Source organism: Fundulus heteroclitus, chromosome 8, assembly GCF_011125445.2.
Source record: "Fundulus heteroclitus isolate FHET01 chromosome 8, MU-UCD_Fhet_4.1, whole genome shotgun sequence".
NCBI lineage: Eukaryota > Metazoa > Chordata > Actinopteri > Cyprinodontiformes > Fundulidae > Fundulus > Fundulus heteroclitus.
This window is the reverse complement of record NC_046368.1, coordinates 27,144,141-27,171,742: the sequence shown is the minus strand read 5'-3', so window position 1 is coordinate 27,171,742 and position 27,602 is coordinate 27,144,141. Positions and strand designations below refer to the sequence as shown.

Here is a 27,602-nt window from a genome sequence, read left to right as displayed (position 1 = left end):
GCCCGACTCTATCAAGGCCCACAGTAGCCTACTTTATATATATATATATATATATATATATATATATATATATATATATATATATATATATATATATATATATATATATATAAACATTTAAAATATAAGCTAGCATTGCTGAGACCATTAAAAACAAAACAGGGTTAGATCAATCTAAAGTAGTTATAGCAAGGAGTAATGTAAAACAATTTTAGAATGACAATAGACGGTTTTCTGATTGAAATCCGCAACCAAGAATCAAGAAAGTTCGTCTTTCCGATTAAACTGTGGACCCTGAACACAACGTGCGGAGCGTTAAGTCCCTCCCCGGATTTGACAAACGCGCACGCAGCTTGTGCTTGTAAACAGAAGCTCACACGTGACACGGAGAGGCGAGCGGAGTCGCGCGACCGCATTGTCTGAGCGGACAAAGGAGCGCACTGTGAGCTCGAGCTTCGGCCAGGTGAGCGGCCAGGTGTTATGGCAACCGACGTGATGCGCCGCAACGCGAAGCCGCGAGGCTGTGCTCCTTTAAAGAGCGACGTCCGGGGACGCGTGCGCTCGCTCGGGCTCGATGTCTGAACCGCAAATCCCGGAGCTCGGTGGGATAACGTCGTTGACTGCGTTCTCTCGCTGCTCTCGCGCACGCAGCTGGCTTACCGAACAGGAGAGCCTTTGTTGTTTTAACGCCAAAAGCTGGCCGAAGGGTCATTTCTCTCCGCCGCCGTCGTCAACTAGCAGTAGCCTTTAGCCTCGGCGGCCGAACAAATTAATTTCTGAAACGACAGCGAGCGCGCGTGCGTCGTCCAGCGGCTGGATGAGATGTCTTTCGCCATGGAGGATAGTTTGGAGTCCGGATGGGTGTCAGTGCGACCCAGGGTGTTCGACGAGAAAGAGAGGCACAAATTCGTTTTCATCGTGGCCTGGAACGACGTCGAGGGAAAGTTCGCCATAACCTGCCACAACAGAACCGTCCAGAGACGGAGCACTTTTCTGGACTTGGATTGTAGCCCCGCCGCCGCCGCCGCCGCCGCTCAGAGTCCGGCCAAAGCGAAAAAAGCCGAAGCCTGTCAAGCTGATAAAGTTGGACCGCACTCTGTCCCGACAGGAAAAGCCGCAACAAACACCGGAGATGGGGGCAACGCTGTAAAGAGCGGCCGTTCAAAGGCGCTCGAGTGCGCCAGCAGTCCCACATTAGGGTCCTGGGACATCGTGACGCCCAAGGAGATGGACATGGAGATCCTGGACTCCGCGGACGTCCCCTCGTCCCCGGAGGACGCAGAGCCGGGAGACGGCGAGGCCGGCCTCCGCGAGGACTTCAGCTGGGCCGGCCTGTTCTCCTTCCAGGACCTGCGGGCGGCCCACCAGCTGCTGTGCGCCGTCAACTCGGACCTGGAGCCGTGCCTGCCCTCCTTCCCGGAGGAGCAGTCCGGCGTGTGGACGGTGCTGTTCGGCGCCCCGGGCATGTCGCCGAGGGAGACGGACGCGCTGTGCTACCAGCTGCAGGTGTACCTGGGCCATGCCCTGGACACCTGCGGCTGGAGGATCCTCTCCCAGGTGCTGTTCTCAGAGACCGACGACTCGGAGGAGTACTACGAGAGCCTGAGCGAGCTGAGGCAGAAAGGCTACGAGGACGCGCTGGAGGCGGCCAGGAGGCGCATGCAGGAGGTAAGGGGGGTGTATTTGAAAAGGACTCATCCTGAAACCAGATGGGGGGCTTTAATTGTGTCAAAACAGTTTTCTTTATTTATTTTTTGGTGCTGTTTATTGTGATTTTTTTTTTTACATTGCATCCCCCCGTGGCCTGCCATCTGTTGCTGCACCCTCGCAGAGCAGTAACCCGATCCGGTCTGGCCACACAGCCCACTCCGGTTGGCTCAGTTGTGAGGAGGAAGTTGCTCCGGAGAACAAATGGAGGTGGGGGGACGCGGCGAGCCGCTGGCTTTGTTTCCAGCGCTGCTGAACCCATTTATGTGCGTCTGCCGTTTTTAGTTTCCGTGTCAAACGTGCCCCCCCCCTCCTCCTCCTACAAAAAACATTTCTGCTAGTATCAGCTTTTTATTTTATTTTATTCAGATTTTTCTAATGATATAACTTGGAAAGTTGGGTGGGTTTCATTGGGATTTCAAAGCAGAACATCACAGCGAAGTGGAAGGAAAATTGTTTTTATTTGTTTATTTTGTGGGATAAATTAGTTTGGATTCGGCCCCCTTTCGCCTTAACGCCCTTCAGAAGTCACCCTATTAGTAAATAGTCTTTTTTTATTTTATTTTTTTACTATGCGCCTTGAACCACCGCAGCATGGTGCTGCCACTACCGTTATTCTTGCTTCTCTTCCATTAGAGCCAGATTCCTGGAGCGTACAGAAGTTAAAGCCTTTGATCCGTTTCCTTTCCCTTTCCTGAGGATGCACGCCTTTTTTTTGTCTCGGCTTTCAACAAGCCTGAGCACATCTTACTAAGTTTGTGGCAATAACGGGACACGATATGAACCAGTTCAAAAGGGATGGAGGTACTTTTTACCGGTACCTGGCGAGGCGAAGTAAAAACACAGTCATAAAGAGGCCGTCTGACGGAGCGGCAACTGTACTGTGGGTCTTTCATCGTCTTGGCTTTGTTCGGCGGGTTGATTCGCAAACAGCTGTGTGCGAGGGCTTGGCCGGACCCAAAATAACCCACATGAAGCGCCTCGCTTGTTTATGTCCCGACTCCACTTTTCTGACACGCAGTTTTAGAGCAGACGGTGACGGGCCTGTTTTATCAGGTCGCTTTCTGGAAAAAGTCCAACCTGCATTAGAAATCTGTCAAAGTTCATTCAGAGAGACGCATTTCTACAGATCATAAAAGGCTGTAGTTGTTTGTTATTTCGGAAAGCTTAAAACACGCCTCATCTGCTCTCAGCAGGCCCGTTGTTGCTTTTCTGAAGCCAGCGGTTCTTCTCCGGCGCGCCTGCAGTGGGGTGAACGTTGGGGAAACAAGTATTTATGCTAGGATTATCCAAGCTATTGAAGCCCAGACAAAAAAAAGAATACATGTAGCTAAACGGAAAACCGGTTGGTTGAAATATTGTAGCTACCTACACACAATTGGGTAGTAAAACATGCATCTTTACCGCAGCGCTAGAAGCAGCGAACACAACACACAAAAGGAGCATAGTTAACATCCGAGAAAAAAACCCAGTTTGCATTACAGTCGCTTTATGTCTTGAATGTCAGTTTGACAGCACAGCATCGACGTCTGCTTGGTTGGAAGAGTTAGTTAATCCTGTGTTAAGTGCCATTCAGGTAACCTCTGCACAGCAGTTATATTTTTGATGTGTGACAGGCCTTTACTGTCCTTAACGTCCACACCTCATGTATAATTGTGTATGCTGAGAGGCTTAAGCTCTTAAGGAATGTTGGAGACTTAAGTCAAAAGAAGAAGAAATAAGACTCTTGGTGATGTGGATTAGTTATCAACGTCATTATATTTCATAAATAACAATCATTCTACTTCAAAATAATGATTCTGATACATCAGCAGTTCAGTTAAGACCCATTTAACCCTACACGGGTTGATCTGGTGTGCTAGTCTGCTGGGGCGTACGTGGTCCCTGCACAGCAAGTCGCCTTCCTTCATGAAATTCCGAATCAAGAGGGAATTTACATCAACGTTGCCCAGACACATACACTTTTGTGCTCAGTGTTCCTGCTGGTCTCCAGTATCAATGACGTCATGCTTTTCATAACTCTAACTCATAACATTATCTGCACATCTGCATCTAGCTGCACAGACACAAAACCTGTTGCCGCTTCTGCTCTTGGTTTTAGCTCTGGATTAAAAAAAAGAAAAAAAGTGCACCAGAAGAAGGCAAACACTGATCTTTGAGACTTTATATTTTCTTCTGAAAGTAAATCTTCCAGTTTTGACACTAGCTATTAATACAGCACAGCATCTGTACCTAAACCCCTGTTGGATCCAATGTTGGATCGCATTTAGCCAGATCTAGTCAGCGACCAGGCTAACGTTCATTGGCAATACAAGCACAAAACACGCTGTTTCTCAATATTTAAATTTCACCACTGAAGGCACATGTTCACTAACAGATGCTGTGAAATATTTATTTAATGACACTTAAGCCATCACAAGTGCAAATGAACAGTTTATTACTGCAGTTCAAATATGGTGCATCTTTTCTTATGACAGCACCACTTTACAGTAAGGCTGTCCTTATAGATCTTTAATAGTTTGTTATAAATGAATCTGTAATCACTTTATAACTGTCATAAGTGTTTATTATGCATTAATTAGGGTCGCCCAAGAGACAGAACTGACCACTTTGTGCTTACGAAGTAGTAACTTGGTCTGAAATGTTTAATATAAGCAACTTTAGATGGAATGTATTGTTGAACAGATTAGGCTCACTATTTGCCAACAAAACCATTCAGTTTTGTCTCATGGTCACCCAAAGTTAATGTGCAATACACGCTTATTAATGAGTCAAAGTGTTTACAGATTAAAAACATATAAAGCATTTATTAGCCATCTATAAGATGATAAATACCGCTCATCAGTTATATACAGCCCTGTTGAATGGTGCATGGAACTTTTCCTGTAAAGTTTCCATATTTCATCCATCCTCAATGGACACAAAATCAGAAACTCATCACAACATAACAAAGTCAAGCTCACCTTTTGGAGGAAAGCCCAAAACAACAGAGGTAATATATTCTCTGTTTTACTGGATTGAACACATCCGTCTGTTTTTCGGGTCAATAAGTCCATTCCTGATGACCCCTAACTGCAGGCGGTGTGAGGGCGCCCTGACCCGGTCCCGCTGCTTTGACGGTTCTGATCTTGTTGAGATGGGCCGACAAACGGGGCAGACTGTTTTATTGTTTCTAAGCTAAACTGTTGGTTGATCTCCATAAATTTAGCGACACGCCTCCTAAGCAATGTGCAATTTTCCTGTTTTCTCTGATAATGGTTATAAGTTAAGCTGCAGTAGATCAGCGTAGATTCTTGTAAAATATCAGGGAAAAACGTGAAGAATTTCCTGCTACATTTCAATTTCTGGAGCAGTTGCGGACTTAAAACAGTCTTTTTTTAAATCCCTGCCCTGTCTGGTCTTATCACTGGCACACTGACAGTGTCAGTGTCCAGACCTTGTTCTCACAGATAACCGGGCCAGACAGGATTGACCAGTGGTTTAAGACTTCCCACGCACACTATGTGTATCTGTTGATCATTGAACAGAACCACTTTAACCATTTTTACCTTATCTCTGACCTGTTGCTAAAGAAACCCAGACTAACAGCTTATCAGCAGCGAAGCTCACACATTAAGCTAATAGTTATGGATCAATGGCTTACTTGGCTCGTAGTTTTCATTAGATATAGTGCTTAAAAATAAAAACAAATGTGATTAAACATGGAAGGATATTGGAATATGGCAGCTGTAAAACTTAACAGAACAAAACAAGCAACTTTATTGTTTGTCTTTTGGAAAGAAAAGTGACAGAAAATTGCTCAGGAACCTTTTACATGCTCATTAGCACTTGTAAAAGTGCAAACGGGCAGTGATTTGCAACGGTTTATCGTTTCATGTTTGTAGGCGGCACCATAAACATGAAAGCAACTGTTTGGCCTCCATGCAAAATGTTGTGTGTAACAGAATGCTGACACTGAACCTACCATCTCTGTGGTGGTGGCAGCATCAGGCTGTGGGACAGCTTTCCTTCAGCAGATACAGAGCAGCTTGTCGGTGATGGTGGGAAGATGGATGGAGGTAAACACAAGGCAATACAAAATCGAAGCCAGGTTGCAAATTGCTTGGAAATGTGGTGAAGGTTCACTTTCCAGAAGGGCAAAATCTGTATTTAGAGCTGCAATGGAACAGTACGATCAAAGCTTATTCCTGGGAAAGGCCCAAATAAATCCAAAAGGGGATTAGTGTAAAGGCATGAAAACTCAAAAATGTTACCCATTAACTGTGTGTGAGCCTGAACTACTCGGCAAATAAGAATGGTCAAACATTTCCATCTGTAGATGTGCAAAATGGGTAAAGATGTACTACAGAAAATGTGTAGGAATAGGTGGAGCGCAACATGGTTGTTTGAAGTATTGACCCAGGTGGGTGCAATACAAAGGCATGCCAATCTTAAAAACCCATTTTCCTTCACCTTTACATGTATTTACTACTTTGTAAAGGTCTATAGTTTCATGTTTGTGGTGATAAAATGGGGGTGGGATTAAGGCATGGAAATACTTTAGCAAAATACTTTATACAAAGAATATGGGACTTTGTTGTGAAGCTCCAGTGCTACAGAACAGATTCTTCCTAAATCTATACTTAAAATCTTTAAATTAGAATTATGTCATACAAAAAAAAAAACACATGTTCCTGAGTTGGAGATTTAAGTTTTACTGTAATTCCAGTTTTTCTTTATTGATTAATTCACATATATTTGAACTTCAGTCTGGGTGAAGGCTTGGCCTCAGGCGGCAATCACTACTTTGTTCTCTGTTATTTATCACTTATGCTTGTTTGGAACCAGAGTTTTTTTATAGTCCTAATGATGCAGCTGTGGATCACACAGTCACTTACTCTGACCTTTTGTTCACATTGCAAAGGTCACATTGGGAAATGTGGGTGTATTTTATTTTTGTGAGACTTGCACTCAGTTTTATGCACACACAATTCATGCAGATTTTGCCTGCTGGGCATGTTACCCAGTCACAGACCTAGCCTGATGTTAACACTCATGTTACAGTATCAACCCTTTTAAACATTGACATTTAAGGATATTTTATGACCAGGAAATTTCTGTAAGTTTGACATTTCCTGCTCTAAGCTGCACATCAATGCATCTTTAACTAAAGACTGAGACCGTGGGGTTGTTTCATCATCAACCTCCACCCTCGCATGTGGAGTTCCCCAAGGGACCAAATTTGACCCACTGTTTTTTTGTTATTTTTTAAATTTACATACCCAGTTGGATTAATTAATAAATCAAAATTAAATAATGCCGGACCGAGCTTGACCATCTTAAATGCCTCGCAATAAACTGGTAGCTCGGCGTGATCGAAGACAAACCGTTAAATAAATAAAACTATCTAACAGCAACTTTAAGAGCCTCATATCAGAATATTTACTCTCGTCTGTCAAAGCTGCGGTCACATTTTTTTCATAAAAACTTTGTATGCAACCAGAGTGAGCTACTGATGTATAAATAAAAAAAGTTACGTGGCTATGCGCCCTTAAGGCTCTATTATACTCACGCATCTGGTTGTCGCACAGGTATGTATAGACTGTGCGCAAACCCATAGCGGCTCTGTAGCCGTGTACAATGCAGACGTAGGTGCAGTATTATCCAAAAACACATGGGGGCAGTACTCCACATAACCAGTGGAAATGCAGTATACAAGAGAAGAAAACATCATAAAACGGTCATGCGCGGTATCATAAACAATCATGATGAAGAGTTGGTGTGTTTATAGCAGCTGAACAGAAATAAACAAAAGGTAGAGACGTAGAAGAAGACGGTATGTTCATGAGTTGCAAACAGAAAGACGTGAAGATGGGGAATCTGTTAAGCCCAGAGGGATCTTCGGGTCTCCAAGCAACCGCGGGTTAAATGTTTTATATAACTCTTGCTGATATAGAATCTAGTGAAGCTTTCAGGTAATAACTATTTAGCATTTCCAAAGTTCAACCGGTTGTAGCCATTGTACATTAGAAACTTTATGATCATGTTTTTTTCCGTGTTTATTTAACATACATTTTGGCTAGCACCAGAACAATTAGGAAAATCATCCTCCTTAACTCGGGGAGGAGGATTTTCCCAAACCTGAGCTCTGAACTCTGAGACAAATGAAACACATCATTAGTCAGCATTTGGCTAAACCGTTATTTCTGTTCCCATTTTCAAGTAGGCACACAAATCAACCAGCTAGACTTCAGACAGGTGGTTCTTATTTGTTAGTTGAAAAATGACAGACATTACTTTTAGCAGCTTTCAGGAAGCGTTCCTTCCTTAAAGAGACCTACACAAGGACTTATGTGTGTGACGGACAGCGAAGGCCCACTCTTCCTGTGTATCTCAATTAAAAGGCACAAAAAGAAGAAAACCACTGTGGCACAAGACAGAACAGATTTATCTCTGACAGGAATTGGTCCTAATGATAGGGTCTACAGCTCCAGTATATCACCGAGAGGAAGATCTTGTAATTACGTCCTCTGCACTTTGTTGGCCGTAACGCTAAACTTAGCTTATGAAATTGTGCTGCCATAAAATGTACTTCGGGGCGGTTTGGGTCGGCTGCCCCGTTTGTGGCTCTGGTGATGTGAAAGACAATAGGAGGAGATTGGATAGACTTCAAAAGAAGATTCCAGCACAAGGAAACCGTGATGTAAAATTATCCATGATTTCAGGCTAGTATCCTGAATTTGTGACACTTTACAGAAGTGTTGCTAATTAGCCTCGTTAGCTTTGAGATGTTTGTCGTAACCCTTCTCTTTTTGGAAGTCTCACTTCCTGGTAATAGTTGACTGAAATATAGAACAATAATTTATTCTGAGGAAATGGGTTTTACCAATATTTTTTTTTCCCCCCACTACTTGTAATCAGATGGGATTATAGTGTGATATGATCAGACTTGACCGTGTGATTACCCATTATCCTACATCCTCCCCTGTTTGCCAGCAGGAGTTGGCTCATTTAGCTCGGGGGGGGGGCTTTCCAGGCTAGCAGCAAACCGAGTGTGGGGTTGGTCAGCGGTTTCCATGGGAACCGAGAGGCAAGGTAAACAGTAGGGTCAGTGTTGGAGCTGAATCGGACAGTGTCTGCCACAGCGCAGAGGCCTCAGGAAATCAGCTCAGAGTCGAAATAACAGTCTTCATTCATATCTGTGGCTCTCCTCGGCGTTTCAGTCGATAATTGGGTGGTGGTGCTTTCACTGTTATGTCAGAGGTAGAAGTGAAGGAGTCACATTTATGCAGTATGAATCAAAGCGGCTGCGTTCTGAGAGCTCACAGATGGGTGGACAAAAGCTCAACTTGGTTGCGTTTTTAAGAACAATGAACAGTGGATTGCTGAACATATGGTACAAATCAGTAGCAGTCGCATTCAGTAGTTTTTTTTTTTTTTTTTTTTCTTCTTGTAGCTCAACAGTGTGCTTTATGACATCATTCTTGGCCACACATTATCAAGTGTGTACTGAAAAATCCTAGACTGATTTTTCTGTTGCTTGCTAAGACTTTTCCTCCCTGCCTCAAACCTGGAGCTAGCTATTTATTTTTACTGCACTCTGTTCAGTTTAAAGCTAATTTAAAATAAAAAAATATATAATATAATATTCAATCTTATACAGCTATATAGATACAGGAAAAAAAATAAAGAATGATTGAAATCTGGCCAATGCCTGAAGTTGAAGGTTGGAATGCTGTTCTTTGGTGGCGGGATGGCGAGTTTAAACTCAAATGATCTGATTGATTTAAGCCGAATTGAAGAGTGGAGAGTCAGGGCTTTGCTAAAGTACAGTCAGCATGATGCCAAGTGAGGGGAAAGTGTAGAGTCGTTGTTTTAGCCAGCTGATCGGCAGTGCACAGCAACCGATGGTGGATGGGCAGCTTTACATTGCTCTATACTCCAAACAACGACTTTTAAGTCCGGCCCTGAGGTTGGACACTTCGTGAGTAACGTCACAGAATTGCAAAAATTTCCTTTTAGTAAAGATAATGGAAGTAAATAGAAGAACAGTTTTTCTTTCGTGTTCTAGCCATATAGGTTAATATTCCAGTCACTACATCCTCCCAACCAATCACAAACGTAGAGCCAGGAATGCTCCGTCACCAAGCTCCGCCCCCTGCAAAGAGTTCAGAGGTGTTCTTTTTCTCTTTTTTTAAAAACTTGCAGTTTTGGTAAAATGTTGGTTGAACAAAGGGTTGAGTTTCAATTCACTGTTTGTGTGTTCTGTATCTAAAAAAAGGTCATTAAGCAACAACATAAATGGCTGGAGGTGCACTTGAAATAATGTTTTGAAGTTGTCGATAATTATCCATCGATCCACATACCTTTATGTTGGTCATGGATCCAGTGATCTGTGTCCTTCATCTGCCTGACTTCAGCAACCTGTTAGCAGGCTTCCTTCAGCCACAGCCATGCAGTCCAGTTCGATTCACTGTGTGGTGTATGGTCTGAACACTGACAGGCTGACAACCCCCCCACCCCTTCAACCTCTGTAGCAATGCTAGCAACACTCATATATTTTAAAAAGACAACTTCTGGATTTTACGCTGAGCACGTGTCCTCTGCTTCTCTGGTCCGCCACGGTGAGACCTGCTCTGAGTTGAACCGGTCCAGTTGAACCACTGTATGGTCTTGGCCACCGTGCTGCAGCTTAGTCTTCTTATAGCCGGGGTTCATCTTTACGTAGAGCTAAACATCTTCATTCAGATCCTCAGAGTTCTTTGCCATGAGGTGCCGTGTTGAACTTCCAGCAACCAATGTGAGAGAGTTTGGGAACGATGACACCAAAATTTCCCTCAGCTGCTCCCCTTTCACACCTGAGACCCTCTAAAACTAATGAGTCCCCTGACACAGGGGAGGGAAATGGTTATTTGGACACGTTAGGACATTTTCACTTAGGAGTGTACTCAATTTAGCTGGCGGCAGTTTAGACATTAATGCCTGTGTTGTTATTTTGCAGTAAAGGGCAAATCTACTGTTATACAAGCTAAACACTGACAACATTACATTATATCAAATCCTCATATCTTCAGTGTTTTCCCATTAAAATATATGATAAAAGATGTACAAAAACGTGAGGGGTGTCCCTAATTTTTGAGATACTCCATTGGTGCTATTAATGTGTATTCCTGCCAGTTTGAAGTCTCATTCGTACAGTAAACATGGCCTTATTTCAGTTAACGCAATTAAGAAATGCTGTTTACATGGCAGCGTATTAATCAGAGTGAAGGCTGAGTAAACATGTTTCTCCTAAAGCCACTAATGCAGCTCAATCAGATGGTCTCTAAGAGGGCGGTGTATTAAAGCCCTATATTTAGTTCAGAAAATGTCTGGATGTGGAATGTGGCCAAATGTAACCTAAGAGAATAAAAGGCCAGACTCTGGGGTTTGAATCATAATTAGCAAGGCTGGTTTATGTGTATAGAAATCCCTTTTTATATTAAGCAGATGAGAGGGAAATGTACCCATTCTTCCAAAAAAAAAAAAAAAATAGGATTTCAGCTCCATTTTCTACATTGCAGTAATATGAAAAATCCGATTTTTAAAAACAAGGATACACGTCGCCATCTTAACCCCTTCAGGCTCAGCATTTACTAGATTAGAGGGAACATCTATACGGGTCTAAATCAATACAAAAAACAATTGTTATTTCATATTATAAATAAAGCTTGTTGCTGATCATTTCATAATGAAAACGAAGAATTAGCTTCTTTGCCATATCAGCAGGTGCCCTCTGTGTGGCGTTTATCGCAGGCTTTACAGAACCTGTAGATGTCGGTAACTTTTCTTGGCCTTGGGTAGGACTGACTGGATGATGAGGCCAAAACTTATATCACGTCATATATCCTGATTTCGGCGGATAAAATATAATTAGGATATCGATATGAACAAAATAAAAGCCTCAGACTGCCGAGAATGCCCACAACAGATGCCTGTATAAACTTAGGACAATCATTTTGCTATGTTTATAAAACTCCTCCAATATAACATTTTAGCAATATTTCTCTCTCTTCTTCCATCAGAAACCTTTAGTACATTTAGTACACGGATACCTAAACAGTTTGTGTCAGTTTATTTTTACTGTTCTAACAAGCTATAAAAATACTCTCACCTTTTTATATTTTCTTAAAACCTTGTGATTTTATTTATTTTTGGTTCTTACCCCCATGTATGACACATATCAGAGTATTATAACCTCTGATCAAACTAGAATGACTCCAATGTCGTGGTGCTAGATAATTGCTTGGACCTTCTTACAGTAAACTGAGTTTCTTATAGAAAATTATACAAACATTGTTGGTACAAAACATCTGATGTTGAAAAAGTCTAGGTATGGATTGGCTAAACTACAATACGATTAAATTAATATTTTTTTTTCAATCTCTGTTTGTTTGGGTCCACAGACATTAATCCCAAATGGACACCAATGATGAAGACTCACAAAACAGCAAATGGTCCCATTTAAAAACACCACCACAACAACAACATGCATCAAAGGTTAAAATAGTACTTAAATAACATAAAAACATATTTTTACTCCTCAGCCTTAAACCCAGCGGAGACTTGAGTTTATGCAGCGTTTCTTGGAATAGATTTGATCTGTTTGCTGCCGCGTTTTAGTATGTCTTGTATTGAGTTTTTGTTTTATTATGTTGGTTTATGGTTAGTTTTGTCACTGAGGTTTTTCTCGTCGTATTTATTCCTGATGTTGGTCACTTTGTTTCAGCTGTGGTTGTTAATGATGTTTCATACAGAAAGAGAAGCAAGCTTCCCTTTCATAAAAAAGAGAAATTCACATCCCTGGTAAAATTAGATTCAAATCCTTTTTGGTCAACCTAGACGTTCATGCATACAGATACGTCCATCTCCCAAAAGCTGACAGGACGGCGATCAACGTCTCTTTGGAACCAAATACTAATAAACAACCTGCAGCGCTTCACATTCACCTTTTTCATGAGTTAAAACCATTTTAATCCCTCAACGTTGAGGTAGATTACTTTCCCCTCTTTGGGTGTCTAACGTCACATGTCTCCATCCTTTCCTTGTTTTCCTCCCCGGACGCTCTGTCCCAGGTGTTGGACAAGCACAAGGCCATCGACAGCATGGTGGAGCTACTGCAGGTGTACCCCGAGGAGGACGAGGCGTACGGAGAGCTGCTGGAGGCCACGACGCAGCTGTACCACTACCTGCTGCAGCCCTTCAGGGACATCAGGGAAGTGGCAACTCTGCGGCGGCAGCAAATTAAGGTAATTCACACACACAAATACCATCTGTTTTTACAGCTTGTTTTAAGCAGGTTTAGACCTCCCTGTAGCCGGATTACTCGTTTGCCCTTGAAAGGCAGTTGGTCTTGTGCCGGGGCGGACTTTGTAGCTTTGCGGACCCCACAGTGCAAAGGGGGTTTCTGTGGTTTGGTCGGAGCTAGGTTTGGATCTCTGACCCTCCTCCCCCAGAAGCCCACTGCCATCACGCTGCTGGTAAATGCTTAAGCTTGTGGAGATGCGGTGGTGATGATGATGGCAGGGGATCAGCCAGAGAGGCTTTTTTTCCCCCCCTTGCCTAGAGCAGATTAACAACCAGCCTGAGTATTATTACAGCAGTCACTAAACCACTCAGTAATTCTGCTGCCTCAGCACTCTCCTGTTTTCCATACTGGTTCTCTACTCTCTTTGTTGCCTTTCTTCATCACTGGCTTGAAGAGAGAAGTGTGTTTCATAGGTGGGCCTAGAGGTAAAATCCAGAAGTAGGCCAACCTCCTCCTACTGGATGGTGTAATTGTTAGACACCAGCAGGGCTGAGGTGTACATAACAGTCATTTTTAGTTTCTCACAATTAAGCAACTGAGGAATAAAACCAGACTGGACCCATTTATCTGTAGTCTCTAGACTCCAAGAATACATCTTCATGCTTTTGAAGACAAAAAAAGCATCAGTTCTGGATTTTAATGTCAATGTTTGGCTTGCAGTATTCTTTTTTTTTTTTTTTATCATGGCTGCCAATAACTCTTGGCTCATTTAGCTGGCCGCTATAAGCCCTGTGGTCAGCTCCAGATGTAAGCGGCCCTCTTCTCAAGGCCAGTGGAGATTTTTCCATGAACAGCTCTCCATGAAAACACAAAGAGCCAGTTACAGCATCTCTCGACTCTTGTTTAGGGGCAGCTGTGGTTCAGTAGGTAAAATTGTCATCTTGTGATCAGAAAGTTGTTGGTTTGACTCCAGCTGCATTGCACTCACCCCTGTGCAAGGTCCCCAAGCCTGTTGAGTTTGGCGCGTAGCCAATCAGAAAGCGGGTTGATGGATTCTGCAAGAGATTCACACACCCCTACCCGTTGTTAACCAACACCTTTTGTTTTTGTTAAAATCAGTCCACAAACTATCACGACTTTTCTCCCCCATCGTTCATGTTGATTTGATCTAAACTGGCGTTTGATCTTGAGAGGATTCACAAGATTTCCCGTCTGCCGTCTGAATGACAAGTGTGTTGAGCTTGTCGTCTGACCGGACACCACACAACGTATGAGCAAACCTGTTTTATCTTGGATAAAACGTGTGGTGTCTCTCAGGCTTTGAAAATCAGCCGACTGTTTAAAAATCCTGCCGTGTGAACCAGCCTTTAGCTAAGGTTTTTAAATGGGACTTAAGACAATTTAAGCTTTGACAGAATAGGATCATTTAGGACTTGTAGTCATAAATGAAATAAATGCCTCTACACTTCTTGTTTCTAGTTTAACACGTTAATATTTACGGCTCGTTTCAAAATATAAAACAAGGAATTTCATTTTGATTATTTGCTTTTCAGGACAGCAATGTTTTTTTTTTAAAGACAACTTTATTATTGGCATTTACATCATGATCTCTGCTAGCTTTACAGCTGTTTATTTCTCTTATATCTCTTATATTTCCACCACCACCATCCCCCGGGCTACTTCACAGCCAGTTATATTGATATTATAATTCCACAGGACAATCACACCTAAATTATCTAAACAGATACAACTCCCAACTAATTTCACACAAATTTCCCTAACAGGGCATATGGGTTAAAAATTAAGTGATAATAATAACGCTATAGAGCGGCAGCGCCTTTATGCTAAGATAACTCCATTAAGATGTGCAGCATACGCCTAAAACGCTGCACTGGCTTCCATCTATTGAGCTCGGCAGCATTAACTATGTTTCTTCCTTGACCTCCCATGCAGACAGCATCGCACTTAAACTTCGTCCGACTATCACCCCGTATCGGCTGGAAAATACGTCGCCTCGTGTGTCCTTCTTTTCCTTCATTTCAAGGATGGGTCCGGTGTATCCTTAATGGCTAATCCTTTCCCATGATTCATTGCGAGTTGAAGAGAGTTGTTCAGACAGAAACAGCAATGGAGAAGAGGAGTGAAAAGCTGTGAATAAAGTTTGATATATTACGCTTACTGTGACATAAAGTAACTTTTTTTTTTTTTAAGTTTTTGGGCAAGAAGTTGCAGATTTTATTCCAAAATATCCGCTTGGTGTGTTGACATGCGGCTGATTTTATAAATGCTTGGACCTGTCCGCCGCTGCTGGATCTCAGACGGCTCGCCTCGCCGGCTTTCTGCTGACCGGGCGGTCGAGGGCTCACTCATGCCGAGAGAGTACGCCTCTTCCATTCGACTGATTAATGAATGAGAATAAATGAAAGGCTGATCAAACATTTTAAACAAAAGGTTGTGAGCCATCATCAACATGTAAAGGGGAAAATGATAAGTGTACAGTTATTTACAGCGGAGACAGCGGGATTAACTTTCGGGCTTCATTTGTTTGGCTTGACAGCTGCTTCCCGCTGTCTTGGTTGCTAGGCAACGGGAGTAATGCTGAGGAAAGGGCGGGGACAGCCGGTGGAGGCTGGACTGTCCCAACTCACAAGCCGATCTCTTCCGGTCTCATGATCTGTCAAAACCACTGCTAAATAACAGAGCTGACCTGAACTGGTGTTTCAGCCACATTTGGATATTCAGTGTTTGAAGAGACTAGCTGCATGTTACCGACTGCTTTCCCCAAATAAGTGATTACATTAGCCTACGTTCTGACTCAATCGTTCTGTCATTTTTTTTTTCTGTCGTTTTTCTGGCACAATCAGCTGGCTGTCGTAATGCATTCACTGCTTTTGATCAGCGCAGTTCTCAGGTTGGACATAAACTGGAGCGTCCATCCAGAGTCCTCTCATCTAATAGTTCCTGGGTCCCATCATCCGCGTACACCTCATGGCCCTATTGGGTTTATTGTGGCACGCAATGAACATGTGGAGCTGATGGGTGGAAAGGATGAAGGGAGCTTTCAGCTGCACATGTGGACCTCTTTATGTGAATTAAAAACAAAATCTTCCTGAAACTACACCTTTGGTAGTTTACAGAAGCCGTCTGATGCTGGGCTGGTTTGGTTCACAAACAGCAAGCTGGCAGTGGTTGGAAAGCTGCTTGCTACTGAACTCGTGGACAACAAGGAAACTCTGGCTGGCTACCTCCTATCTGAGCTGATAGGGCAGATAGTCATGGAGCCCCGTTGGTTAGTATGTGTGAAGCCTGCAGCTCGCCACGCAGCTATTCTGCTGCCTCCGTGGTGCCGACCTCATCTGTATGTCCCTTAGCTGGCTCAATTAGTTAAAGAGGGGGTTATTTTGCAGCCATATTTCTAGTCCTGATGACGTAAAAGTGACCTGCCGATAGATCAGCTTGAACACCCCCCTCCCGCTCACTCCACTACAAACAACAGGATCAGTACTTTTCCTTGTCTAAACTGCATTCCTCACTCAGCATGCTTATCCAGCACCATTTCACTTCCCAACACAAACAGCTCTGTGTTTGTGGGTGTGTTTATGGCCCTCTATTATGATGGTATTTAGGTTCTTGGGTGGATCCTGATCTAAATAAAGAATTTACAGTCAATTACTCAAAACATGTACAGCACTGTACAGAAATCTGTTTATGTTTCACTGGCATTGTGTCAGGAAATCCACTTAAAAGACCAACAATGATTCGGTGCTCGGCATGAGGATTTCTTCTATTTCTCTTGGAGCTCTAGTAACTATTTTAAGCTCTCCAGTGAGTCAGAGTGTTGATCTGTGTGGAGTAGGGGCACTGTTTTTATTATAAGCCCTATAGAGGTGGGTAGGCTCGTCCCACTGCTTTACTTGTTATTTAAACCCACAGGTCTGAATGGTTACCTATGAAGATGTCATTTAGACCTTTTAATCAGTTAATGGGGTATACCACACAGCTATCCCATTTTTTAATTATTGTTTTTTTCCGTTTCTCCTTCTTTGTTAAAGTCCAAATCATTTGGTTGGTCACGGTGACGTTAATGTAAAGCTATTATCTTGAGCTTTAACAGTCAGTGTTATGGCTGCATTTTTAAAACCAGCTCATTAAGTCGGTAAAATTACAGCTTTGCTGTATGAACGAAACAATTGTTCTCTTTTTGTTTAAACATAAAGCCGGATCTAAGGAATGCCTTTTGCCCTACTTTCAGTTTGTCTGAAGAGGATTTCTCTTTCAGCGTGTTGCTTTTTGACATGTTTTCCTAGATCGTAAATCTGCAGGATACCAATCCCCCCCCAGCTCTGCCACCTGCCTCCCTCAGGGCGATCCAACGGCTAAAAACAAAGCTGTATGCAAATGAATTAGTGTCGTTGGCTCAGCAGAAGGTAGTATTTTTATTTGCCCCGTCCTAAACTCGTGACGGGGAAACGAGTTGGGAATTGGCACACACACTTTCATTTACATGCGGTTTGCATTGGAGTTGCTGTTGCTACTAAAAGATGAAGAGCAGACGGGGGTCAGCTTCCTGCCGGAGCTGCAGCCTTGTCTGACCCTATTTGTTGGTGTGAATGTGAAATACTTGAGGCATGTGTGAGACTGCGGCTTCAGACTACAAGCTGCCTGGCACAATGAGCTGCGGCTTAGGCTGAGCATCTCTTCTAGACTGCAGGGGGCCCTGCAAAAGTGTTCATACACCTCAAACCTTTAATTTTTCAGTTTTAAAACAAGAACTTGATTATATCTGATCTGTTTTGTGTGTTCGACCAGCATAAGGTTGTGCATAATTGTGAAGTAGAAGGAACGAATACAATTAAAGATCTGAAAAGTGTCACCTAAAGGTATAGAGAGTCTAATATCGATATGAATAAACACTGAACATAACATCCCTCCATAACACATGGTGGTGGTGGTGGCAGCATCGTGCTGTGGGGAGGCTTTTATTTAGAGGAGATAAAGAAGCTTAGAAGTGCTGAGAAGGTGGATGGAGCTAAATACAAGACAACCCTGCGAGAAACATGGCTACATCCACATGTTCCACGTTGGAAGGAGCAAGAACCTCAGATCTTGGTGGGGGGATCCAGCAGGACGATGACCCCAAACACGTTGCCAGGTCTGCAGCGGAAGGGTTTAGATCAAAGCATCTTCATCTGTTGGCACAGTCAAAGTCCAGAGTTAAATCTTATTCAAAATCTGTGACAAGATGTTCACATGTGCTCACCATCTTATTTGACATCGCCTCAGCCTTTCTCTAAAGAGGAATGGACACAATATTTTGTTTCTGGATGTGTGAGCTGGTATAGACTTCAGCGTGACGGGAGCAAAAAGTGGAGTAAAAGAAAAAAAGGATTTATTTCAGGGGGGCTACAAAGCAAATGCATAACACATGTCAAACATTTTTTTTTTTTTTTTTTGAAAGCCGTGTATCCTTTTTCCTTCCACTTCAGAACCGTGCTCTACTTTGTTTTGGTCTATCACGCTAAAAAACAGGAAAGCCTGCAGCTGTAACAGGACAAAGTTGCGAGGCGCCACATTGGAATCTGTGAAGTAAAGAGGAGAACGGACGATCTCCTCATGGACCCGCAGCCTGTTAGACTGTGCCAACTTGCAGGACGAAGCTGTGCGGTGCGGGCGACCCGTTGCCTGGAGGGTCTGAGGCGCACCATGAATTAAAAATGTGGTGAAACTCCCAACATGTCTGAGGTGGACTGTACCGCAGTGAGCTCCAGTTACCGCTGCACACACTGTGTCACATGGCAACGCTTGTGTCATTGGTCCCCGATCCACCGGCTGGTGTCCGCCTTCGTCTGTCAGGCAAATCAGACACAAATTAGAGAAAATGTCAAATAGAATGATATTTAAATGGCTTCATTCTGTGTGCACTGGAAGTACGGGTGTAACTACAGTAGTCATTATTAAACTGCTGTTGGCTTTTAACCAGTGAGGATACCTGTCGTAGGATTTCATAAGCTTTAAGTTCTGCTGAAATCCAGTTTTTAAGCATGTGAAACCAACATGAGCTAACAACCTTTTTTTCACTATTTGCTCATCTTTAGGACAGTTTAATTGTCTCATTGTAAATAAAGTTTTAAAGAACATTTTATTTTTGTTCTTTCTCTAAAAGCTTCACATAAACACTTTTGAATTTAAAGTGAGGTTCTTTAAAAGTGTCCAACCTCCTCGGTAGGAAATGTACCGAACCAGCTGGGCAACCTGCAATATGAATTATTCTCCTCACCAGTACCAGTACCTCATAAGTCCTTCCCTGTCTCACAGATAGCTACTTTAACCCAATGAGATGGGGACCACCATGACAGCAGCATGCGTGTTGTAATCCCACCACTCCATCGTGGGAAGCAGTGTCACCTCTGCTTTGGACAGTCTGACATCTGTGTTCAGTCTCCAGTAGCTTATCTGACCTGGGATGTTGAGATGCTTCATTCTGCTACTTCTACGCTGCCGTTTACTCTGTTTGCTCTGCTTATAAGGAGGGAGGTGAACAGATTTCTGGATGCTGATTTAAATAATACTCTTTATTGGATTTATCATGAGGTTTCTGGGCTATCTGTTAACCCTTGGTATTCAAAAACTGTGGTCTATTAGGTTTTATCTGACCGCAGTCTTGCTGCGTATGAGCTGTGATGTGTGTGGATGTAAAAGAGAGAGAAATTCAGCCCTGGTTAAGTCTACATAGTGCAGTGCTCGCCTTGATCTAGTGTGGCCCTAATGCAGAATAAAGTATTTTTCTACTTGTGGTTTTGCATATAGAATAAAGGTTTATTCAATTTCAAACGGTATTAAAGGTCTTAGCTGCAACTTTTTCCATCAAAACAATTAATTTTCTGAAAATAATACATCTAAATGTCTAGATTGGTGCAGAATAAAAATATGAATTTTACTGAAAAATTAATATATAGTATATAAATAATTTTTATAAATTTTGACAGGTCCAAAATATCTAAATAAATACTTTTGATGCCAACGTCGACACGAAAGCACTCTGCACCAATAGGAAAAGTAGGTTGAAGTCATCGTAGTAGCTCCATGATAGCGCTGAGGAATGGCTTCTTCTCTGCGTTACATTTCTCCGATTCAAGTGGACCAAAGAAGAATCAAAACGCCTGTTACGGCTCCTCCGCCTTTGTGCACTTTCATCTGTCTGCTCAAACCTTCCTGATACAGTATGTGGCTCCATGTGGACGTAGCCTGAGTCTTCCTCCTGCAGTAACAGCCTCCACACTGAAGAGTGTTGTCAGCCCAACCTACTAAAACTTAGTATGAGGTCTTTGCTGATTGCAAAAGGTCATTTTGTGTGTTTTCTTTTTTTCCCTCTTTTTTGAGAGTCCGATCACTCGTCAAGAGCCAGTCAACCAGAAATGTATTTTTTCCAGTTTGTGTTGAAGCCTCCTGCTTTACATAAAACCAGTTTAACGCGATCTGAATCACCAGATGGCTTTAATGTAGAGATGTCTGGCTTCAGTTCGTTTAATGGCTGAGGTCGGCGATTGATCAACAACACAGATAAAGATGTAGCAATATATGTCTTGAAATGTCTGCATCAACTGGTGGGGCCTTGAGATGAAGACCACCAGTGAGTGTCATTTAGTTCTCAGCGGGGATTGATTGCAGGACCACACTTCTAATGTGTAGCTTATTTAGATTCGACTCTGTATGCTTTCCAACTAAGAATACCTAAACAATGAGATAATGCTCTGAGGTTTATTGCAATTTTTTCATGAACACATTACATTTAGTTCCAGAATTGCTTTTCAAATTTTTTTATTCTTCTTCTGGTTGCTGATGTAATCCCCCGCCCCTCCATGCTCTCTGCTTCACCCCAAACCACTCCCTGTCCTTGTGCGTCTCCCTGCACACACAATTTTCACCAAAGTACAAAGTAACTGTGCTGACTATCATAACCAACAGTCTTTTGGTGGTTTTATTTTTTATTTTCAATCACTACTGTAGTCGTGTTTTATTTAGGATCTCCTGCACACATCTGTTTTAGGTTGAGATATTACTGTCCAGCTGCACGCTGAGAGGCCGAGGAGGGGAGTCTACTTTTTATCGGTTGTGTACATTTTGTTCCATACGCCGCCATCAGGCAGCGGTGGTTCTGTTTCACACATGCCAGAGTTTTCCACTCGACTCTGTCCTTTCACACAGGGCTAAGGAGGAGTTGGTGAAGTGTTACAGCAGCTGATGGCAGACTTGAAGTTCCATAATGCTTAAAACATGTTATTTAGTGGCTCTTTAGCACGTGGCTAGTGGGATATATGGGTGCTGTCACTATAAACACGGATATTCATAGCCATATTGTTCACTGCACCCTGCTGTAACCTAGTAGTATTGCAGAGCAGTCAGTGTTTTCTTTTTCTTTTTCTTTTACTGTGAAGCTCTTGAAGGATAAACTTTGCTTCACAAAAGTTCTCCCATCCCTATAACTTTTCAACACTTTAAACTCTCATTGTATATCAAGGACCAAAAGTAATGTTTACACGTGAAGTGGAAGGATTTTATTTAAAAAATGTGGGGTGCATTTTCTCTGATAACCCTTAACCAACCAACTCACTGGGCGAACAACATGACGAAGGCCGAGCCACGGAGCAGACGGGCAGAAATCGCAGCGCACTGTGTGCATGGATGAACACTAAAACGGCACATTACTCCAGACTCAACCTCCTCTCAATAACACATGGTGGTTGCAGCATAATGCTTTGGGAATGCTTCTCTCGAGCAAGGACGTAGAACCTGATCAGGGTTTATGAGAAGAGGAATGGAGCTTAATAAAGCCATATTGTAAGAAAGGGACTCAAAAACATTGAGAGGGGAGCCAAGGTTCAAGCTGAACATGTTTAGCTTGAGATATTTAGCGACATGCTCATTTCTGGTACCACTTCACTGAGTCCCAAGGTGCATGGTGGGGGACGAAGATCTCATGGAGTACTAGGAAACGGCTTTATTAGAAGACCAGCGTGTTTCACATTCATAAGGACCACTTCAAAACACTAAACACAATATGGAAAACACAATTCAAATGAGCCAATAACACATTCAAAAAGAAACGGGCTGACCAATCAGCATTCAAGGGGAATGGTGCTTGCTGACTGGTTGGAACAGAGCCTATATGAGCTCTGTTTCAGATTTAAAGGGGGAAATCCCCTTCCACATCTAAGTGTAGTTTATTCACTTAGGCTACGTTCACACTGCAGGGAAATCAGACCCATATCCGTCTTTTTCACGGCAGTGTGAACGGTGCAATTCCGATATTTTCACCCCCCAAAAAATCCGATTTGTGCCACCTCCATATGTGGTACTAAGTCGGATACGTATCGGACTTTTTTCAAAGCGCCCGCTGTCTGAACGGTCATGTCGCATTTTATCTGTCCTTCACGTCTTTCTTCTGTCTCGCACTACACATCCACACTCAGCTGTGCTGCTTTCTTCTTACCTTATTTAGTCTCGCTACGATGTGTTCTTAATATTGTTGGCACCCATTGCTCAACAGCTTTCTAATAATAACGAGGAGAGACGCCGGCCGGTATCGGGTTTTTTTTTTCTTCCTTTTCGAGAGTTTTTTCTTAACAAAACTTTATTGAACACTTCTAGAAAGGATTACATTCACCATTATTTCCGTCAACGGTGCGCTGCTCTGTGACGTCTCCTGTTATCTGTGTACGTGGGTCGCTTTGCGGTCTTGAACCGCTCAGACAGAAGTATGATGGCGGTCACATTTAATAGTAGAATGGACGGCCACCTCAAAAAAATCAGATCCCAGGAAAAAAAATCGAAATTGAGCATCAAGAACCGCAGTCTGAACGTAGCCTTAGATGTGGAAGGGGATTATTAGGATTTAGATAGGGCGACAGTGGCACAGGAGTTAAGAGAGTTTGTCCCTACAATTGGTAGGTTGCCGGTTCGATCCCCTGCTCAGACCATCTCATCGATGTGCCCTTGGGCAAGACACTTCACCTGAATTGCCTGTTGGAGGTGGTCAGAGGGCCTGGTGAATGACTGATTGTAGTGAAAAGCGCTTTGTGGGTCGTCGGACTAGTTAAAGCTCTATTCAAGTCCAGGCCATCTGCCATTTACCATTCCTGAAGCTGTGGAGACCAGTTAGAAATAAACATGGCAGTCACAGGAACTTTAAAACATTTTCATTTCATAATAAAAAGCATGAACTAGATAACGGCCATTAACATCACTAGTAAGTTTTTTTTATTATTATTCAAAAATACATATTATAAAATCAAGCTAAAAACATACATACAAAAAAAGGTCAACCACAAACTATTTAATAGTTCTGTATCCATATAGGACATTTTTAAAATAAAAATACCCAGAATGCCTCTCTTTTTTTCGATAAAATTTCTATTACCACCTTTTTGTCTCGGCTAAAAGGCTTCAGTGCCTGTAAAGAATAAATTTGTGCTACAGTGTTGCTACAGGGCTGCTTAAATCTTTCCTCTTAATAGGACTTCTTTGTCTAACTTGTTCTTTTAAAGGACTGTTTCTCTGTTATGTTGCATTGCTGGAGCCTTCCCCTCTCTACCTCGAGCTATTTGCCAAAAAGACGGAGCAGATATTTCACTCTTCAAATGTACAAAGCTGGAAGACACTCTGCAAACACTTGTGGCTGTAATGGCTGTGTGAGGTGGATCTACAAAGGGTTAACTCGGGGTGCACACCTTCACATTTTAAATTTGGATTATTTTGTGAAAAACCTTTCAGATTCATTTATTGCTGTCCTTCAACTTAACAAATATGCAGTATGTTGTGTTGGTCTGTCGTGTAAAATGCCAATAAGATGCCTTCCAGTTTATGATTAAGTGATGAAAGAATATCAATGGGTGTGAATACTTGTTTACAGTAAAGAGAGATTGCCTGGATTTTTTTTTTTTTATTTCATCTGAACTGCCTGAACTCTGGGGCACTCACCGCGTGTCGAACCGGCTCTGCCTCTCTTCAGATCTGCCTGGAGACGGAGCGTCTCGGGCCTCGCCGCGTGGACAGCCTGAGGAAAGAGGACGAGGAGTGGCAGAAGAAGGCTCACACCGCCGTGCTCTCTATTCAGGACCTGACCGTGAAGTTCTTTGAAACCACAACCCGAGCTCAGAAAGGTAAACGGAGACGCTAGGCATTTCCTCTCGCTGTGGGAAAGTGTTGAACCCTCTAGTTGCGTTGACGTGATACAAAGTGTTTCTATAACCTGCAAGTTCTTTTTCTCCTGCTCTAAACTCTTACATATCTTGTGATAACCCCATTAAAAGTGTTTTAAGTCTTAAAGACTAGCTTTGATCTGGAATAGAACCTAAACCTGCCTGGGGTTTCAAAAACATGTTTTATATCACGCAGTCTATTGACCGAAGTGAACTTTTGCCTCTTTCCACCAATGCTGTGTATTCTGCTGCACATGTTTGCAGCTCTTTATGAGCGGATGCGCGCCGACCAGAGGAAGTTTGGAAAGTCGGCGTGGGCCGCCGCTGTCGAGCGCATGGAGCGGCTGCAGTACGCCGTTTCCAAGGAAACTCTGCAGCTCATGAGGGCCAAAGAAATCTGCCTGGAACAGAAGAAGCACGGCTTGAAGGAAGAGGTAAAGCGTGGCAAAATAATTAATTATCGCTGTTCTCTTTAATAGGTTGCTGCTATTTAAAAATAATAAGACCTGGCGTTGCAAGGGAGGGGATAAAACAAGATAATAGTGTTGGACTAATGACCTCATGGCTCTGGCATCCTGTGATGGAGGGACCAACATCCTGCTGTACAGCAGTGGAAATGACTCACTGGGAATGACAGCTAGGTCAAATGTTTGTTTTTCAAGTGAAGCTGCGCTCCACATCTCATCTCTGTAGTTGAACACTATGAAACAAGAATTTATTGGAAACTGAAGCTGGTTCAACATGTATTAGAGGCAAAAAGCTCAGTCATGTGTTTGGAAAAGGCAGCCAGTCTGCAGCCTGTGTCCTCTGGCCTGCTGGAGTGTGACGTCATAGCGAGGCTGTGCTCTTTCAGATGCAGAGTCTGCAGGGTGGGGAGGATGCAATGATGCGTCTGGACCAGCTGGAGGCACTTTACTACGAGCTGCAGCTGCAGCTGTACGACATTCAGGCCGAGGTGCTGCGCTGTGAGGAACTGCTGCTGACTGCGCAGCTGCAGAGTCTGCGCAGGCAGATGATGGGTGAGCATGACTTATAAACGCATAAAGGAAAATAACTGCATATAAATGTGTTTTTAAACTGCGAGTAAAATACAGTTTTTATGGTACCAGACCTCAAGAAACGTAAATTTTATGAATACATTTGACAGACGTGAATATATCAGATCAGGATCAGCAGAAGGCACACAAATGGAAGGGACTCTGTTTGATTTCATTAAATCTCTACTGATTTTCTACCAGAGCGACAGGATGAGGTGGTGTACTACGATGCCTTTGAGAGCCCAGATGCCATGAAGGGTGAAGAGGAACCTGCACCCCCACCATCGCCCCTCAGAGATGAAGAGCTCTGTGTCCTCCAGCAGAGGACGCGGCAGCTCGAGGCCCGGAGGGGCCGCATCACCACCAAGAAAGTCTACCTCAAAAACAAGAAGGTAAGATCTACAAGCTCCTTTAAATGCTCCCCAGTGTAGTTGGTCATTTCAAGCTAAACAGTTTTTTTTTTTTTTTACACTTTTGTCATCAGGAAATCTGTATCTTCAACCACAACCAGAAAATCCAACAGCGCCAAGGAAGTAATACTGACTGCAACTCTCTGCAGGTAGTGCAACAGGTTGGATCACATCGTTTGTTTGTGTCCTGTTACCTTATACAGGAACATTTAGTACTGTTCTTGGTCTGCTATATCCTGGAACATCAGTTCATGGTGGAGGAAATGGACCCCAGACCATTTAAACAGTGTCTTGCAAAACCAATCAAACCCTTAGACCTTTTTCACAATATTGTGACGTGACATGTACCAACTTCAATGTATTTGATTGGGATTTTTTGGATATACCAACGCAAGGTTGTGCAGAACTATGAAGATGAAGAAAAAGGATCCATGGTTTTCTTCTTTTTTTTTTATCTTTAGTTTTCATAATTTTAATAATGAATTAAAAAAACTGTTTGTACAATATTTGAATTTCTACAGACGGAAGATTTTCCTTGTTTCCCCGAACATCAATTTCTGACCACAGAATCGGTCCAGTCAAAGTCAAGAGACGTATTCAAGAATGTAAGACATGAACATGCTATGGTCTGAGCCGTTCAATAGTAGCTCTGGCTATTTGTTTTCCTGCTGGAAGACGAAGCCTCGTCCCAGGCTCAGGTTTTACGGCCGCTAACATAGTTTCTCTCAGACTTGCCTTGTGTTTGTCACCAACCAGCATCTCTGTCTCTGCTGAGGACAAGTCCTGTTTCCCTGTGGTAACGATGCGTTCAGGGGAATCTGCAGTGTTAGTTTTCAACCAAATGCAGCAGTTTGCATTCAACCCAAAAGTCTAAAAGATGGAGGGGGAGTGAACTAATTAGTAGTATTTTTAAAGAAAAGGTCCAATCTAGGACTGGGTTTGCAAATCAGCCATTGGCTAGACCACCTTTGTACAAACACAATGGTTGCATCGTTTCATCATGTAACTTTGTCTTATGAGCTGTCCTGGTTAATTAAACAAAACTAAGAGCACCAGATTACAGGAGTGCAGTTATATTGTGCCAAAATCTAAAAAAAAAAGTGAAGTGATGAGAAAAGGTGAGCAAAACTCTGCAGAACGACTTCCAATAACCTCCCGTTCATTAGCTTTTTGTCCCAGCTTTTACAGTTTCAGAAAAAGTGTATGGTTGTGTCGAAATCCCCTCATGAAACGGTTGCACAGTTGAATCTGAGGCATGATTCGGTTGTGTTACACAGGAGGAGCGACTGCAGAAGACGATGAAAGCCAAGAGAAACGTGTCGGTGAGTCAGGAAAGGCAGAGGACTCTGGACCGACTGCGCAGCCTGAAACAGGTGAACATTTTACAGCCTGCCGAGGTTCTACTCCACCAGGCCCGGCAACCTACCTTCATATTTCTGTCTTACGGTTTTGTTTTAATAGTTGAAGTTAATATTAATATTAATGTTTAACATTTTGTGGAGGTTAAGGTTGTTTTTGATTCTGTGCATGTAAGGTTCAGTAGTCAGAATGCTGTCCTGCGGGGAGGAATCGCCGTGGTGCGGGTCTGAATGGTTGTTTTCTGGGTCTCTGCACGCAGCGTACCCGGGCCAGGTGACTCTAAGGTCCAGCGCCTGCGTCTGACTCAGACTCACAGTCGAAGGCGAGCGGGGCAGCAGCCCAGCACCAGGCAGTCAGCGTCCAGACCGACTGCATCTCTGACCTCCCAGAAACTCTGCTCCGCCTCCACCCGACGGTTACAGCTGACGCCTCTCTACGTCCGACGACTCCAGAGTTTAAAGCTTCGCCCTTCTTCTCTCGCTGCCTCTCTCTCGTCATCTCCATCCATGCTCTCGATGGGATCGCCTCATCCGCCGCCCCCTCCGCCGCCTCCCCCACCTCCCAGTCACTTCTCCCACAGTGAACCAAACAAGTAGCCCAACGAAGCAGCAGACGTGCGAGGTCT

At 43.2% G+C, this 27,602-nt stretch overlaps 1 protein-coding gene across 1 annotated transcript; it reads left to right on the top strand.

Annotated features, from left to right (window-relative positions):
- The first annotated feature begins 168 nt into the window (after positions 1-168).
- LOC118563967 (junction-mediating and -regulatory protein-like) lies at positions 169-26,636 on the top strand. Its single transcript, XM_036140492.1, has 7 exons — positions 169-1,668; positions 12,801-12,974; positions 23,982-24,132; positions 24,436-24,605; positions 25,025-25,190; positions 25,410-25,600; positions 25,693-26,636. The coding sequence occupies exons 1-7, from the start codon at positions 823-825 to the stop codon at positions 25,957-25,959; spliced, it is 1,965 nt and encodes a 654-aa protein (XP_035996385.1). The 5' UTR covers positions 169-822; the 3' UTR covers positions 25,960-26,636.
- The last annotated feature ends 966 nt before the right edge of the window (positions 26,637-27,602 follow it).

Excerpts from the sequence above, each read along its gene's own strand:
- LOC118563967 (XM_036140492.1), top strand. The coding sequence starts at position 823 with ATGTCTTTCGCCATGGAGGATAGTTTGGAGTCCGGATGGGTGTCAGTG. Across the intron at positions 1,669-12,800 it reads CCAGGAGGCGCATGCAGGAG|GTGTTGGACAAGCACAAGGC; the intron begins GTAAGGGGGGTG and ends GCTCTGTCCCAG. Across the intron at positions 25,601-25,692 it reads TCTACCTCAAAAACAAGAAG|GAAATCTGTATCTTCAACCA; the intron begins GTAAGATCTACA and ends TTTTGTCATCAG.